General features: G+C 43.3%; 1 protein-coding gene across 2 annotated transcripts in view; it reads left to right on the forward strand.

Annotated features, from left to right (window-relative positions):
* The window catches only part of SYN2 (synapsin II), a 185,017-nt gene that overhangs the window by 156,481 nt on the left and 10,548 nt on the right, over window positions 1-17,988 (forward strand). For both annotated transcript variants that reach the window (XM_065074449.1, XM_065074448.1), the window contains exon 10: window positions 6,241-6,390. In XM_065074449.1, coding sequence (XP_064930521.1) covers window positions 6,241-6,390 — 150 coding nt within the window. The remainder of the gene's footprint in view (window positions 1-6,240; window positions 6,391-17,988) is intronic.

A 17,988-nucleotide genomic window follows, 5' to 3' on the forward strand; every position in this document is an offset into this window, starting at 1 on the left:
AGTTTAATATAAAGATGTGTCAACTACATTTTCGGGGTGAAAAATTCATCCCATAGAGTTGGTTATTGCAACGTACATAAATTAAAGATAGAAGTGATATGAATGAAGCGACCGGAATTCATAGTGATGCATGTTTTTACTGACATCTGCAAGAGTAACATATTTGACTTTATAAATTACAGATGTCTTATTTTCTATGAAATCCTCTTAGTAGGAAACTACAATATTTTGAATAGCTGAATGAGGTACTGAAAAAAAAAAAAAACTGGCTGTGTTTAAGCGATATTTTAAAACTAGTACAAATAGACTATTTATAAACAGGATGCTTTGTGTATGTTTAAGCTTTGTCAGGCCTTCTAAAGCAGGGAAAATGCCAGCGTGGCATTCCTGTAAGTTACTCACAGGTTTGGAAAACTGGTATTGCTACCCAAAATATTTTCAATTCTTAAGGTACATTTATATAAAACATTACTGATTTTTGATAACTGGGGGAAAAAAAGACAACAAACCCTCCTTGTAAAGTATTCGCCGCGACCGCAGCCGCTTTGGCAAGAACAGCAGCGGTGGCACCGCAGGGAAGACGTTTCTCTTTGGGATCAGTAGTTTTCTTGATAATGTGACACCTTCCTTTCTCTTTTCACCTTTGGCCTGCAGGAAAGCAGCAGCACTTCATCATCGTTCAGAGCCGCAGCCGACTGAGCGCTTATTCAGCGTTGTGTGCGGCGGATCTGTGCCCAGCGATGTTTATCCCAGTTTGGCAACAAACACGAGGGTTTTTAACAACATCCAAACCTGTCCAAGTGACAAAAGGTCGTCCGGGGCAGGCGGCTGTGGTTTTTGTGTCATATGGGTTTGAAACTGCCTCGATTTGTGAGTAGGGCAGCTATGCTTGAAAATACCATCGTCAAGAAATCTAAGATCTTCTCTGCTGAAGTGGGCATGAGGTTTTGAGCAGCACCTCGAGGCTTCTTTTTTCATCCGTAGCCATAGAACTACAATTTTCATATGTGTTCTGGCAAACAACATGGTAATATATCCTAAGGGAAGTTTAGATGTAAACTTGCAGTTAGAGAAATATTTAAAAATAGAAATTCGGTCAGGACCCCGTCCTGCAGATCTTAATCCCGTCTGATCCTTTGGCAGGATCTTATTTTAAGCAATCTGTTTCACAGTCATTCCAAATCATTTTTTTAATGTAAGTGGATGGTAAACAAAGCGAAGTTTTATTTGCACGCTTGTGAAACATGTAACTGTTGCTTCTGTTGTTGGGTAAGAGGGGGTTGAACACATACCTGCTGGTGCGAGGGGCAGTATGTACAAAAATAACTGTCGCTAATGCCTGTCTTCAAGGGGGGCTGGTGTTTAGACTGTAGACATCAGTCCCCCTCTGAAAATCAGGCACATATCCCATGTCCTTCGCACTGACATCAAGACATTCTAACGTTAAGTCATTATTAGCGCTTTAAAGTCCTGGCCAGAGTCTCTGGTGTATATGGTTCCCTCCTCCCTCCAGGATAATGCATATTACTCTTGCAAGAAAAAGCTCCTGATAAAACGAAGTGGATCTTTAAGTATTACAACATTATTAAGAAAGAGCAATAACTCAACAGATGTTAATACTAGAGTAACTGCACAAAAATTTTGCATTTCAAGAGGCACACAAACAGCAAGACATTTGACAGAGTGTCCCACAGCATCCTCACAGCTAAACTGAGGGAGTGTGGTCTGGATGAGCGGGTAGTGAGGTGGACTGTGAACGGGCTGAAGGGAAGAAGCCAGAGAGTCGTGGTCAATGGGGCAGAGTCCAGTTGAGGCCTGTATCCAGTGCAGTGCCTCAGGGGGCAGTGCTGGGGCCGGTATTATTCAATATATTAATCAATGATTTGGACGAGGGAACAGAGTGACTGTCAGCAAGTTTGCTGATGACACCGAGCTGGGAGGAGTGGTGACACTGGAAGCTGTGCTGCCATCAGAGACCTGGACAGGCTGGAGAGCTGGGCACAGAGAAATTTAATGAAATAGAACAAGGGCAAGTGTAGCGTCTTGAATCTGGGCAGGAACAACCCCAGGTTCCAGTATAATTGGGGAATGACCTGTTAGAGAGCAGCGTAGGGGAAAGGGACCTGGGGGTCCTGGGGACAGCAGGGTGACCATGAGCCAGCACTGGGCCCTTGTGGCCAGGAAGGCCAATGGTACCTGGGGTGGGTTAGAAGGGGGTGGTCAGTAGGTCAGAGAGGTTCTCCTGCCCCTCTGCTCTGCCCTGGTGAGACCACACCTGGAATATTGTGTCCAGTTGTGGCCCCTCAGTTCCAGCAGGACAGGGAACTGCTGGAGAGAGTCCAGCGCAGCCACCAAGATGCTGGAGGGAGTGGAGCATCTCCCGTGTGAGGAAAGGCTGAGGGAGCTGGGGCTCTGGAGCTGGACAAGAGGAGACTGAGGGGGGACTCATTCCTGGGGATCAATATGGAAAGGGGGAGTGTCAGGAGGATGGAGCCAGGCTCTTCTGGTGACAACCAGTGACAGGACAAGGGGCAATGGGTGCAAACTGGAACACAGGAGGTTCCACTGAAAGATGAGAAGAAACTTGTTCGTGGTGAGGGTGGCAGAGCCTGGCCCAGGCTGCCCAGGGAGGTTGTGGAGTCTCCTTCTGTGCAGACATTCCAACCCGCCTGGACACCTTCCTGTGTAACCTCATCTGGGTGTTCCTGCTCCATGGGGGGATTGCACTGGATGAGCTTTCCAGGGCCCTTCCAACCCCTGACAACCTGGGATTCTGGGATTTTACCCATTCAGAAATATCAATTCATACTGGTTCAATAGTTTTCTCTCAATTAATTAAAAGCATTGTTTGTATTCCACTTTAAAATATCTCTATCGAAAATATTGTAAATTTTATAGAAATTTTCTGTGTAATTATTAAGATTTTCTGCAATACCGTTGATGTGGGCAAAAGTGGAAAAACATTCATTAATTTGCTCTCAACTTCAGTTATTATTTCATCGTTTCCTTTGGGGCTACTTTAAATTGGTTTAGCTGTGAAGAGGCTTAGAGGAGACATCCTAGATCTGAAAACCCCTGAACAAATGTTGCCAACATTTTGGTTGCCAGTACACATAGGCAGCATCTCTTGTAATTGAACAAACAGAAGAATAATGTAAATGCTTTGGGGCTTCACACTAATCTCATTATTAGAACAAAATCGTCAGTCTCGGTAACATTTTCTATAGCACTCACCATATGTTGAAAATCCTCAAGCTCAGGTAACACTGTTCATAATGCAGCTCATTCCCAGCTACTGTGCAAGATGAAAGATCACATTCCAGTGTTATAATGAACACGCATGTTCTTTTAAACCCAAGTGTCTCTTGACATACCCAATTTGTGTGTCTAATTCCTAGAAGCACTTGCATATCTAAAAGAAGGAAGGTAAAACTGTGCTCTTTGTTGATAAAGGTGATGAAGTGTTCAGCGCAGGTTGGATTGAGTTGCCCCACTGTATCCCACCTCAGGAGAGCTCCATATGCTGCAGGTGCATTCGATTCCCTGGGTCACCCCTACAGATAACACAGTATTTCCACCCTGTGGCTATTTCAGCATCAGGCCTTGTTCAGTATCTTCCCTTCAGCTACACAAGCGGGGTGTTGGGGAATAACGGAGAGAGCAGCTCAAGCAGCAGCCCCCAGCAGCATGCCCACCCGAGGGGCCGGAGTGGGCGCTGTGCTCCCGTCCCAGCCCCTGCCAGCCCCTCCAGAGCTGCGGTAGGAGGGTTCTGTGGCCACTGGCACCCACAGTTGCCCATGGCATCAGGAAAGTTAGCAATAGGACAGTTAGGCAGTTAGCAATAGGCAGTTAGCAACAGGACAAGGGGGCATGGGCTTAAACTCTACCAGGGGAAGTTTAGGCTGGAGATTAGAAAGCAATTCTTTACAGAGAGAGTGATCAGGCATTGGAATGGCTGCCCAGGGAGGTGCTGGACTCGCCAGCCCTGGAGGTTTTTAAACTGAGATTGGACATGGCACTTAGTGCCATGATCTAGTAAACGGACTAGAGTTGGACCAAGGGTTGGACTCGATGATCTCTGAGGTCTCTTCCAACCCAGTCGATTCTGTGATTCTGTGAAACATGGTTGCAGAAAGCTCTCAAGATTTTTTTTTAATGGCAAATGGATAAGATGTGTCATTTTGAAATATGATCGTTTAAATGTAGCTCTAAACTGATTACTTTACATAAAGCGTATGCACAGAGGTACCTGTGTAGGACTAGCCCCTAAGGCTATCACTAGCTTTCCACTCCCACCTAAGGAAAGCAGCGTCTGCCCTTCTTTGTAATTTCTAGTGAAGGTAAAGCAGCACTCTCAGTCGTTTCCCTAGTCTTCACCTACACATCTTACCACTCCTCGCATGTCTCTGAGCACCTTTACCTGTAACATTTCCGTTTGCCTCTGTTGAACCTTCTCAGTCTTGTTCCGTTTGCCTGCAATAGAGAAGGAACCTCAGAAGCCAAAGAGATACAGGAGGACGCACTTTTGGAAGCACTAAAACACCCCTGTAAAACTCACTGATCCTTCCGCAGCTGTGCAAACCCCATGAGGATCCCTTACTAAGGATTCTTTCCTTCTTCGCCCACCACCTCTCTCATGACCACAACTTCTTATTGTCTCTACAGCATCACTCGCCTATGCTGGTGAGAAGCCTTGTGTGAGAGGTGGCAGCTGGGCAGCCTTTCACAGAGCCAAAGGGAGATGGGCACCCCTCCATTTGGACACAGAATGGCATCCACACAGAGTATCACTGCTGGTGCAGTCTAGCTGCTCGATCCAACAGCCTCTCATTAATTGTTACTGCTATTGTTTGCACTGCAGGCCTCGCTCACATGAGATCCGTACCTGAGAAACACCAAACTGCAGGTGACGTGCCTTGATCCGTATTGAAAAGGATTGTGGTGTCCCAAAAGTGAATTAAATCCTTTTATTGTCAAGATATTCTTATCTTGTCCAGTGCCATTGTGACTAATAGGTGGGGTTATTACATTACACTTTTATTTCCCCTGAAACAAACACAGATGTGCCAAAAGTAGATACAGTGTAGAAATAACAAAGATTCTGTAGAAATAACAAATGCTTATAACCCACCGAAGTGACTGAATTCAGGATCAGTTTTATTCACCTGACTAGCTGAAATAAATAATTGCTGAACACGGTTAACCTGCCACATCTAGAATGGAAACGTGCACACTTTTTTTTGCCTCTCTGATGTCATCCTTTCTCTGTAGGTTATTACTTCTTTTTTTGCATCAGCTGCACTCCAGCCACACTGCTTTTCGAGAAAGCATGTCAAGTAAAACAAGGACTTATTTACAATTTTTTATTTCTCAATAAGGATCCAGCATTCCCTAGCAGAAATCCAACAAACAGACAGGAAGCTGAAGTTTTAGTTTGCATTTCCATGTTCTAATCCAGCTGATGAACACGGTTTGAGTCACAAAAACACAGGAGAAAATCTTCAGAAATGTACTTTATACAGAGACGCAGATGATCATGTCTGAGGGAGCTGGGGCTCTGGAGCTGGACAAGAGGAGACTGAGGGGGGACTCATTCCTGGGGATCAATATGGAAAGGGGGAGTGTCAGGAGGATGGAGCCAGGCTCTTCTGGTGACAACCAGTGACAGGACAAGGGGCAATGGGTGCAAACTGGAACACAGGAGGTTCCACTGGAAGATGAGAAGAAACTTGTTCCTGGTGAGGGTGGCAGAGCCTGGCCCAGGCTGCCCAGGGGGGTTGTGGAGTCTCCTTCTGTGCAGACATTCCAACCCGCCTGGACACCTTCCTGTGTAACCTCATCTGGGTGTTCCTGCTCCATGGGGGGATTGCACTGGATGAGCTTTCCAGGGCCCTTCAACCCCTGACATTCTGGGATTCTGTGTGATTCTGTGATTTTTGGCAGACCACTGAACAGCCTGAGAAACATGATTTTGCTAATGTGTGATGCGCTTCCCACGGGAGCCTGTGTGTTGCTCGAAGGCTGGAAAGGGATGACATTGTAAAATCGCTCTTCTCTTGCTCTGCTGACCCGTATCCTGCACTCGGGCACTTTTTTTCTGATATAACATATATAATTTCCACAGATCGTGTTTGACTTTTGTTAAAAATAATGAATCGAGCGGATGACCCGACTTTCTCGGCAGGCGTGGATCGGTGTGCTCCGGTGCCGTGTCAGTAGCTGATGTGGTTTATGTTACAGGTCATGGACTGTGCGATGCCTCTGATCGGTGAGCACCAGGCTGAAGACAGGCAACACATAACCGAGCTAGTCGTAAGCAAAATGAACCAAATGTTGTCCAAAACTCCTGTACCATCTCCTCAGAGACCCACTGCCACTCAGCAGCCTCAGGTAGGAAACTTTGGGGTTTAAAATAGAGCATCTTATTCTATAATTTTAAGCTCAAATTTTCCCTCAAGGAATTTGGCTGGAAAACTGCGCAGACATACGTTCAACTACAAGGATTCAAGAACTTATCAACATGTTTTATAGGTTTGTCACATTCAAATGAGATTACCTGCAGGTTTAATCAAATAATGCAAGTGTTGGTGTGGTTCCACCAGTAAACTGGTAGCTGTGAATTCAGTGAAATACCAGGGTTTGTATTGTTTCCTCTCAGTTACATCTGTATAAAATATCATGGAAATAATAAGAACCACTTTCATAGACAATCTTTGCCCTGAGGATGTCAGAAAGAATACTGAGACAATACTTGTTCTTGTGAGAAATGAATTATACAATAATATATTTTTTTAATTTGCTGCAATTAAAAAAATACCTTTAAAATCTAGGAAACTCCTGAAATATGTTTAGCATACTAGAAAACTTGTGTCAAAGGTTGCAAATGGATGTATTTCCCTTCTTTTCTTTTACATGGCCTGCTAGTTAAAGTGTGGGGATGCAGAATTCTGCCCCAGCCTTGCTACCATTCAGACTTTGGAAATCATCTTTGTGCTTCCATTTCCATGCTTACAAAGTGTGAAGTTCATTTTACTGATCCTTTAAATAACTTCTGAGAGTGTGGTATTTTTGTAAAGGTGTCTAAGAACATAAACATTTTTTCCTCTAAGTTGGGGACATATGCATTTGATGGGTGGACTATCAGATGGATAAGGAATTGGCCAGATGGCTGTGCCCAGAGTTCCAGTCAACGGCTCAATGTTCAAATGGAAACCAGTAACAAGTGGTGTTCCTCAAGGGTCTGTGCTGACACCAGCCCTGTTTAGCATCTTCATTGATGACAGACATGGCGAGAGAGAGTTGGGGTGTTCAGCTGGAGAAGAGGAGCTCCCGGGAGACCTTACTGCACCTTTCTGTACCGAAAAGAGGCCGAAAAGATGGAGAAACACTTTTTACCAAGGCCTGTAGTCACAGGACAGCGGGGAATGGTTTTAAAATGAAAGAGGATAGATTTAGATTGAATATAAGGAAGAAATTCTTTCCAATGAGGTTGTTAAGACACTAGACCAGGCTGTCCAGAGCAGCCGTGGATGCCCCATCACTGGCAGTGTTGAAGGGGAGGTTGGATGGGGTTCGATCCAGTGAAGGATGTCCCTGCTGTGGTGGGGGGCAGACTAGATGAGCTTTGAAAAGGCCGGTTCTAACCCAAACCATTCCATGATGCTGTGAGTCTTTGAAAAGGGCTATATAAATGCTAAATAGCATCTTTTATGTCTTTATAGCTAAGCAGCAGGTCTGATCAAGAGCTACAGCTTTCATGTACCTCCTTTAATATATTGAAGGAATAAACCATGACAATACCTCCTGACAATAAACCATGCTCTGTACCAGTGCAGCTCCATGGTAATCAGTGAAGCATCAGAATAAGCCAAACTGTACTACAGGAATTACCAAGCCTGAATCAAGGATCTATTTTTACTCCCAGTAGGCTCCACAGCAGGTAAACAATTTGAAAACAGTTTTGTGGCATACCTCAGACAGACTAGTTCTTGAGGCAGAATGACTAATTTGTTCTTCAAATATATCATCATGCTTCAAGTTATAAAAATACACCATCCCACATAAAAAAGTGGTGTGGCTTCTATTTATATTACAGCCACTTGAAACTAAGCACAAAATTGTTTCAACCACAGAACCACATACAATGGAGAAGTTTCCATCCGACATGACTCTAGTCCATTGTAAAGGGCACTGAAAAAGAAAGACAAGGAGGGAGAAAAAAGATACCACCTTATGGCAAAATACAGGTTCTTTTAGGACCAGTAAATTAGCCATATGAATGAAGCAAAGAGGCAAATTTAGAGTTGCCCGGAGCATGCAAGTCAACCCAAATCAAAATTTAAACCAGTAACAGATACTATTGTGACATTGATAGATGCCCAGTTTGTCTTGGGTAGGCATCCTTCCCTGCATTTTAAAGAAGACAAGGAGGAATGTTTATGGTTACTGGTGTCATCCAAAGAAACTGCTTATCTGTTGGATGTAAATAAAGCTTTTACTTGTTTCCAAAGAAAAGCTGCCTACATAAACCCAGAATGAAAACGGGACACAAGGAGCACTGTAAGAAACTTCCTAAATTCCTCAGTCATTGCTGCCACTTATCACGTCTGTGAAAAGGCTTTTTCCTCTTAAAGAAGTTCTGGATAGATCCACAGAGGTTAGATTTCTACTTAGTTTAGGCTACTGAAGAATTCAGCCTTTGCTACAGCAACTGCATGTTATTCAACATTAATCTTATTTCCCTTATCGTATCTTCTAATTGTGGATTCCATTTGACCAAAGCCAGAGATATCCCTTCAGAATATTTGCAATATTGATGAGTTTTTCTCTCAGTTAATCAGACACTGCTTTCTTAAAAACCGCCTTCTCATATCACCCACCACTGCAGGACAGACAAAGGGGATCGGAATTGCTACAGAAGATACTCTTTGCAAATACCCATTGATCTTCCCAGCTTTAAGGGAAAATCATGAAAAATCATTCAACAGATCTTTAATACAGATATTTCCTCATGTGTAGTTAATTTTTAGCTAGGTTGTTTTCCTAATAACAAATCAGTCTGTTAAAACAGGATGTCCCTTTCATCTTTGAACAGTCTTCTCCTTTTCTAATCTGAGAAATTATTTCCTAATCTTGACAAGCACAGTCCGTGCGCTTGTGGGGCAGGGGGATACTGCATATTTCTGTATGTCACACGAATTGCAAATCAGTAACTTCTCCCAGATCAACTATGTGCATATGTATCTGGTCTTAGAAACCAAAGTAATATAAATATCAAAGAGTAATTGGTGTGTTTTGCTACTTCTGCTTTTCAATGAAGACTTTACAGTCAACAGCACAGCTGTAGATGTGCCATGTTTTGAATTCCCTTATTAACTGCATGGGTTTTTCAAAATTAATTATAATCTACCCACTACTACGGCATTGGGTGCATGGTACAGAAAAGAACGCTTACGTTTATAAATGCCCGCAATGGTCGGTACTATTCCAATTAACTACCCATCAGAAAACAAACCAATTATTAGGAAAATAAGGCTTTGTTTCCAGCTGCGCAGCCAGATGTTGATGGGAATGCTTGGCCGGGCAGCATGTTCTCAGTCGGAGCAGCAGGAGGAGCTGCTTCCAGCTGTGTGGACCCCAACATCTGTCTTGGTTGTGTTGAACCCTGAGATCCCGGGATTCTTAAACACGAGAAATCTATCATCTGAGATACCAGATGTATAGAGAATTTTTAAAGATACATTTTGTATATGATATATTGAGTTATTTATCTGTGAGCACTTGCCCAGGCTCTATAAGAAGTTTGACTGGTACCCAGCATGGCAGAGAATCGGTGGAGGGGAAATGCACAGTTTGCAGTCACATTGCTCCTTGCTGAGCCACCAAACCGTGGCTCCTGCTCTTCTCGAGTGGCTACTGCACACCTTTGCCTGCAACACCGAACCAGAAATTACTCTTGATTACAGGATCCAAAGCTTGCCCGGTTTGCTCTTATCATGAGTCTTCCCACTGCAAAGAAAAGCAAGAGTCCCTGGACTCAGAGGAGTTCTGGCTGGCATGCCTACACATGGCCAAAAATCTCATTGCAAAAATTAAGTTGTTTCTATTTAATTTAAAAATGTGACAGCCCGTTTTACTCACAACCGTGATAAAACTATATAGTAGAACTTTATCTAGGAATATGATTTTAATAGAAGTTTTCCATGAGACAAACCTGCTCTGCTTGTAGGCAATAAAATGACGGAAATAGAAATTTCTACCTTTTGCAACCTCTTTGGATGCTTTCGAAAGACCTTTTGAGAAGCCCTTCTCAAATCTTTCCGTAAAAAAACCCCAAAGCAGAGGGTTAATGTCCCCAGTGCAGTGTTGCAGCCAGGGGAATCGCTTCTCTCCACCTCCACCCGTTGCTGGGCAGATCTCTGCTCAAGCCCAGCTGCCTGGTTTGAAGCCTCCGCGGGTGCCGCCCGGTGCTGCTCTGCACTTGTTTCCGTACCCGGTGCGGTACAATTACATTACGTTCAGTGGAGACTGGGGCCAGGGAGCCCTTGCTCAGCTCTCTCCAGCTATTTAGAGGTCTGCTTTGATTTATTTCCATTTTTTCTATTTTTCTCTTAATTATTCTTGGTTCCTTGACCCTTTGGGCTATTTGACTAAAGCCAAGAGGTTTTCACCAGTTTTATTTTTCTATGTTCAGAGAGAAAATTGAACCAAACGTAAATATAGTGTAAATAACAAGAAGTATTACCTCCAGAGAGAAAAGCAAACCATTATCAAATTACCTATTCTTGTGCTTCCGTAAGAGTAGTCACAGTTCTATTACAATTCCATCTGTTGTACTTGCCTTGTTTTTTAAAGGAAGCTACTCATGATAAGCAGCTATTTGTTTCAAACCACTGAAGCTTTTCTGATGGCCAGACAATACAGTTACTTGAGTTGATCTTATCTGAAGGAGAATGCATTGAACTGGGAAGGATCCCACCATGGAATTATATGGACATCTAGAATTCAGTATTAGCCTGCTTATTAGGAGAAGTAAATTTCTCCACACTAAACCTGAGGTGTGGACATAATCTAAATGACTTTCTGCTTTGCACAGTCTCGCAGAAGTTCAGCTGAAGTACAGGGTGTTTCAAAAAGATGGACCCAATTTCAAAGCCATATATTTCATGAGGACAGTGTGTTACAATTAGGCAAAAGTTTACGAACATTTTAATGAGTTATCAAGTTTTAGTGACTGTTTTACAAATGCTCTACGTTCCCTCCTTCACGGGTGGTTCGTGGTTGCAGAGATACAGTGATTTCAAATCATATATGTATAACCATTGATCAGGGGAAGAGGAACAGGGCCATGACTTGTAGGTTTGCTACAGATTGGTATCATCCTTCAGACCCCTAACGCTAACTCTTCTTGCCACTAATTAACATCATCACCAAGAATTTTCCTCCTGTCACAGCCCCTTGGCACTTGTGGAAACACGTTTTTCTTCCTGGTGTCAGGAAGGAAAGGCTGCCTGACAAACAGGCGCATTAAAAGAGCGCACTAAAGCATTCTGCATGAATGAGGGTAAATACAGAGCTCCAGTATTCGTACCTGCTGAACTGGTGCAAAGCACATCGCTCCCTGGGGTAATTAGGTCTATACTAACAGACAGCAGGAGTCATGTAAGAACGGCTTGCCTTCAAAAGCCTTCTAAAAGATCTAATGACCCCTGAAACCATACATCTTGTATTTCTTTCTCTTAGGAAGATATTTAAATAGGGGATAAATGGCAGTTATGGCTTCGTGAGACCATAAAGCCGATGTACCCAGATTTGTGGAGTAACATCTGATGGAAGCCCCGATCCTAAATACACCCAAGAGCTCAGCCAGACCCATTGGCTGCCCAGGGCAGGGGAGCACAGAGCCCCTGCCCAAAATCTGGACAGTTTTACTCTATGGCTTTTAATGGTTGACCTTTCTGAACCCTTACAGCAGGTTACTCTGCATAAACAGAGCTGCATAGCTTGTCAAGGAACACGTAGTGTGTCTGTGTCCATCTGAACTGAGCATCACCCGCAGCCTACATGAGCACTCTAAGCAGCCGTTCGTTACCAGCTGCACTGTCCATCTGCCCAGAAGTTCCTTTCAATCATAGTCCCTGGCAAGCCGTTTTGTATGAAAATGATTATGTAGTTATTTTTGTGACTTAAAGGAAAATCAGGCAGGCAGCAGCAAGATGCCTTCCTAAAAATATTGGCAGAGAATCTAAAAACATTGCCACCAAAACTCATAAGGAACAGTGGAAAATATTGCTGGGGCGTATAGACATCGCGGAACCCGAGACACGACACCTGGGGAAGGTTATATAACTGAAAAGCCTTTCTTTAAACTGGCACGTTAAACTGATATTTCGGAGTAATTTTTGAAATCCAGGAGGTGCTGAGCTCTTTCACTGCAGCGCGATGTGGTTCCCTGGCTCACAGCGGCACCTTCCGGCGGGTTCTCAGTTCAGTCTGGGAGAACTGACTCTGGGATTTATGGACTATTTACTGTCACCAGGGATCGCGACGTGTTACAGAACTGTGTCACATTAAACAAGAAATGCGGCATACATTTTACAATCACTAAATGCTCCCTATTCAAAAATTTCTCATAAAGATATCGTATTTATTTCATTTCTTTTCATTATTTTAATACAGAATATATTTTAATGTGCTGCCTTCAAGTGTGTGTATACCTATATATATATATAACTATATGTATATATACATCTATATATAAATATACACATACACGGTCTTTAGCCATGTATATTTGCAAGAGAAGATGCTTATTTTAATCAAAGGGTTTTTTAACCTTTTAATTAATTTATCTTTGTGAAAATAAAACAAAAACAGCTGTTACCCCTTTAGATCCTAATATAAATGTGGAATTAAGAAAAGCAGAAGAAAATAAGCATGTATGGACCCTGCGCTCTCACATCCTGGTAGGAGGCCACATTTGAGGCACACTTCATTCCAGCTACATTTACAAGAGTGGAGTTGATTTATCACAAGTATACAATGATGGCGTGTATTTTACAACGCCGATGATGGGTTTTCCGTCTTTGAATCAGAAACCCAGTCAGGCTTTCTTTCCTGTGTTCTTCAGACAAGTGACAGAGATCACAACAGGGGCAGAGACCCAGAAGTGTGTCCATGTATTTAAAACAGTCGCTGTGTCATTACACAAAGCTTGGTTTATTTTAAGCATTTGAACTTGACGTTCAGGTACTGTAATATATTAAACATCATGCAGGAAAATAAATACTAAGTTTTTTAATATTGACAGTAATTAGAAAAAAGTGGGACCCAACATACAAATATCAAACAGATACTAACAAATTGATCAGGAAAGTTAAGATAACCGATTTTACAATGCTTCTCGAGATCCTGTGCCAGTAGATGGAGCAATTTCTAAGGGAGGTACACTTGTATTGCTCAATCCTGCTGCTTATTCAGTCTCACCCATGAGCAGAACAGGTATTTGCTAGTGATAAATGCCTACATAAATGCTTTTGCTTGTTAGCTGTGAATCTATCCATTAAATGAGAATGATAAAATCAAAACACCAATAAGTACTTATCTTTCTTAGCGTGTTTTGAAATAATGTGCCAAGAACTGAACAAGTGTGCCTTTACAATGGCCTTTTCGAGGGAAACTCCATGGTGACCACCCTCAAGAACTACAGGAAACAGTTGATTTTGAAGCAATCATGAGGCCCTCACTATAGAGCAGCCTTTGTAAGTGCTTAGTAGACTTCTGTGAGAAACAGCTTTCTTGTCCCACAGTCATGTCCTAATCCATTATAGAGCAAACCCCAGCCTTTTGAAAATTAAAACAAAGGCAACAGTAATCCCGTCATTCTAGAACAGGCAACAGCTGCCATATGCACAAATCGACAAGGAGAGTCTAAGTTAGATCTTTCCCTTGTGTCTTAGTGCTATAATTATTATCATATAACATCCTTTTGATTTTTTATTTTATCTTATTTTTCATCTATTTTTACTCCCTGATTTTGTTTATTTAAGCTGAGCCTAATAGAAATATCTTTTCTTTGGAGGCTTTTCCTTGCTCTCCTTTCCTTTCCCGCTGTGGTGGGTGTTTCCCCTCTACTTTTGTTGTTATGATTCTCTCTGTCTCCACTTGACTCTTGTATTTGATTTCTCTGACCTCTAAATCACAACCTGTTAACCAAAGCTGCTTGGCTTTAGTGCATGTTTAACTTGCAAGGATTCTGTCCCTCTCCCCAGCAGTCATGGCCGCAGTTTATTTTGAGTAAGGACCGTGTGCTAAATATAAGTTAGAATTTTTAAACAAGGAAAAGCACAGAGAGTAATTACAAAAAATCCATTTTCAAATATTCTTGATTTGTCCATAGCAGAAAAAGCAGCGACCGGAGCGGTGGGTGGGTGTCCGTCTGTCCAGCTGCTCACGGCTGGTTGTCCAGGATCTTGCAACTCCTGGGGTGCTCCGGGCACTGCTGCTTTGTCCGCTCCTCGCTTCTCCAACACTGACCGTACTATTAAGATAAAATGTGGTTTATAAGACTGTTAGAGTGAGCTCCACCTGAGTTTTTCCAGACTCTCTTGTTTCAAAGCATAAATTTCAATTAACAGATCCATTAAATGATGGATCTCTGTGGCTCAGCAAGTTCTGCAGATCTTAATTTCATCCTGTTCATGCAAGGATGACATCCCATATTAAAATCAAAATCTGCTTCTCTTCTCTTCTCTTCTCTTCTCTTCTCTTCTCTTCTCTTCTCTTCTCTTCTCTTCTCTTCTCTTCTCTTCTCTTCTCTTCTCTTCTCTTCTCTTCTCTTCTCTTCTCTTCTCTTCTCTTCTCTTCTCTCTCTCTCCTCTCCTCTCCTCTCCTCTCCTCTCCTCTCCTCTCCTCTCCTCTCCTCTCCTCTCCTCTCCTCTCCTCTCCTCTCCTCTCCTCTCCTCTCCTCTCCTCTCCTCTCCTCTCCTCTCCTCTCCTCTCCTCTCCTCTCCTCTCCTCTCCTCTCCTCTCCTCTCCTCTCCTCTCCTCTCCTCTCCTCTCCTCTCCTCTCCTCTCCTCTCCTCTCCTCTCCTCTCCTCTCCTCTCCTCTCCTCTCCTCTCCTCTCCTCTCCTCTCCTCTCCTCTCCTCTCCTCTCCTCTCCTCTCCTCCTCTCCCTTCATCTCCCTGGTCACTTTAATAGCACTTCTCTGCACCACATCCGCTCACATTCACCTTTCTAAAGCAGGGGTGATGTGAATATTGTGTCCAGTTGTGGCCCCTCAGTTCCAGCAGGACAGGGAACTGCTGGAGAGAGTCCAGCGCAGCCACCAAGATGCTGAAGGGAGTGGAGCATCTCCCGTGTGAGGAAAGGCTGAGGGAGCTGGGGCTCTGGAGCTGGACAAGAGGAGACTGAGGGGGGACTCATTCCTGGGGATCAATATGGAAAGGGGGAGTGTCAGGAGGATGGAGCCAGGCTCTTCTGGTGACAACCAGTGACAGGACAAGGGGCAATGGGTGCAAACTGGAACACAGGAGGTTCCACTGGAAGATGAGAAGAAACTTGTTCCTGGTGAGGGTGGCAGAGCCTGGCCCAGGCTGCCCAGGGAGGTTGTGGAGTCTCCTTCTGTGCAGACATTCCAACCCGCCTGGACACCTTCCTGTGTAACCTCATCTGGGTGTTCCTGCTCCATGGGGGGATTGCACTGGATGAGCTTTCCAGGGCCCTTCAACCCCTGACACTCTGGGGTTCTGTGAATGATACTCAGCATCGTGCCAGCGCCTGCCAGAAACATCTCACTCCATGTGGGATAAGATTTTGCCTTTTTCACTGCACAAAAATCTTCAGTTTCTGAGCTCTGCATTTCTGACAGGTGCATGTTATTAGTCCATAAATATTTTTGGACATTGTATTTCTGTTTCTTCTTTCTTTTTTTTAACTCTACTCATCAGTTTCATTCCTCCTTTAGGATATTTTGCTCCTGTAGCCTTCCATCTCTGTATCACCTATGGGTTTTAGTAGCACACACCTAATTTTTTTGTGCTAACTTAATTAATGGAAATTCTGCTTGAGTTCCACATCCCAGGTACATCCTTCCTATTAGTTTTTCTTCAATAGCTGCGTGTCTCCTCAGTAGCCACTTCCTTACCCACAACATAATTCCTGTAGTATTAGTGCTTAACCTTCTCCTGTGTAACTCGTCCATTCCCGGTTGTTAGATACCTGCTCTGGAATTCTGTATCTCCTGGCTCAGCTGGTTTTGATTTCCAAGAGGCAGAAGATCTCTGACCAATATGAGCCCAGGAAGGGAAGATCTTTGATTTTGACGTCCATCTCATTTTTAGTTTTTATCCCACCTGCCATCTTGCCCTTGCTCCTGTATTTATCACAATGTATGACACTTCGAACATTAATTTACTATTGACACCCCACTTAAATGATCTCAATTACCTCTCTTCTTAGCAGTCACATTTTTTCCTAGTTCTCCTGTTCCTTGTTTCACTATTTATTCTTGTTCCTAGATGAGATCTAACTCAGCTCATATTTTGGCAAGTCCCAGTTGATCCCTCCACTTCTTGACCTGAAAAACATGGCTTTCCCTTCAAATATTGAAATACCTATGAAAAGCTTCTATCATTGCATTACAAAGAAAACCAAGTGGAGCCCAAGAACAACTATACGTGCTCCAACTATAGTTCACAAAATCTTTAAACTCAGCCAAATCAAAATCAATTTTTGCTGGGACTCGGTTTAGCATCTCTTTTGCCCAAGGGCTATTTCCCTGCCAAGTTGCTGCTTTTGCTCCCGCCCAGACAACATTCTTCAGACTACTCCAAATTCACGTATATATGAATCCATTCTGCATTTAGATAAATATACAAGGTAGAAAAAGAAGTAATATCACTGATCAAACTCTAATACAACATGCTCTGAAGAACAAACAGTTCTTTCCTCCAGTTCTAGCCCTGTCGTTGGAAGGAGGCTATTTCAGGTAAGCGTGGAACAGAGGGAAGTGCTACAGAGACATCTGGAGACATCCATCTCCTAGACAAGTAGTGGGGTTTCTGCTCTGGCTATAATTAACGTAGCCAGTGTTCTTACAGACCATTATGCAACCAGAGCATCAATTGTTATATCCAGAGTTGAGAAATCGCTATAGTACACTTGCAGCATTCATGTGGCTTGGAGGTTTGTTGTATTTTTTTAGAATAGTTATATAAACACTAAATCCCCTTTGCACAGGAGAGATTCTATAAGCAGTTCTATACAAAGTTACTGTCAACATCAGCAATCCCTTCTCTTTGGGGAATTTGGATGTGGTACGGAAGTTGTGCTCCATAAAATGAAAACCAAAAGGGCCCCTTACGACAGCAGTACCACACCTCACTTAGATAACCATATAAACACTGTCGTTTCTGCCTTCTGTTCTACCAATTTTGCTCGTTAGCCCTGGGCATCCAAATAAGAATCTGTTCAGGGTCATTTTGAGTGATACATGCTGCACTGCAATCCGTGATTCCCGTAGTGTTTGAACTAAGCTATAGGTGAGTTTGTACATCGCGGTGCAGTGCAGGAAAACATGTTTGTACTAACAGAAAGTAGGAGGGTGAGCTCCTAGGCTGGGCAACAAAGGGAACAAGAAAAAACCCAAGAGGGGTGAGTACATCTGCAGGACAGGTCTGGTCCAGCACCGCTGTTCAGAGAGATCGTGTTGCCCACGAGGAGTGAGCAGCACTTACAACTACGTTGGCACACCACCCTGCAGAGGTGAGAAGTAACAGTCTGGAGTTAATTTGCCAGCGACTGGTGCTTTAGAAGAAGCCTGGATTTTATTAAAGGCCTTGGCTCAGGACAGCAAACAAGACTGGTTCAAAGCCTGGCTTTAATATCAAGTATCAAGACTGTCTGAAAGAAAGACTCTTGAAAAGGACTGGATTACTGCAGACCATTGAAAAAACCATGAGTAAGATTTCTCAATTAGGAATGTAGT

Source organism: Columba livia, chromosome 10, assembly GCF_036013475.1.
Source record: "Columba livia isolate bColLiv1 breed racing homer chromosome 10, bColLiv1.pat.W.v2, whole genome shotgun sequence".
In the NCBI taxonomy this organism is placed as follows: Eukaryota; Metazoa; Chordata; class Aves; order Columbiformes; family Columbidae; genus Columba; species Columba livia.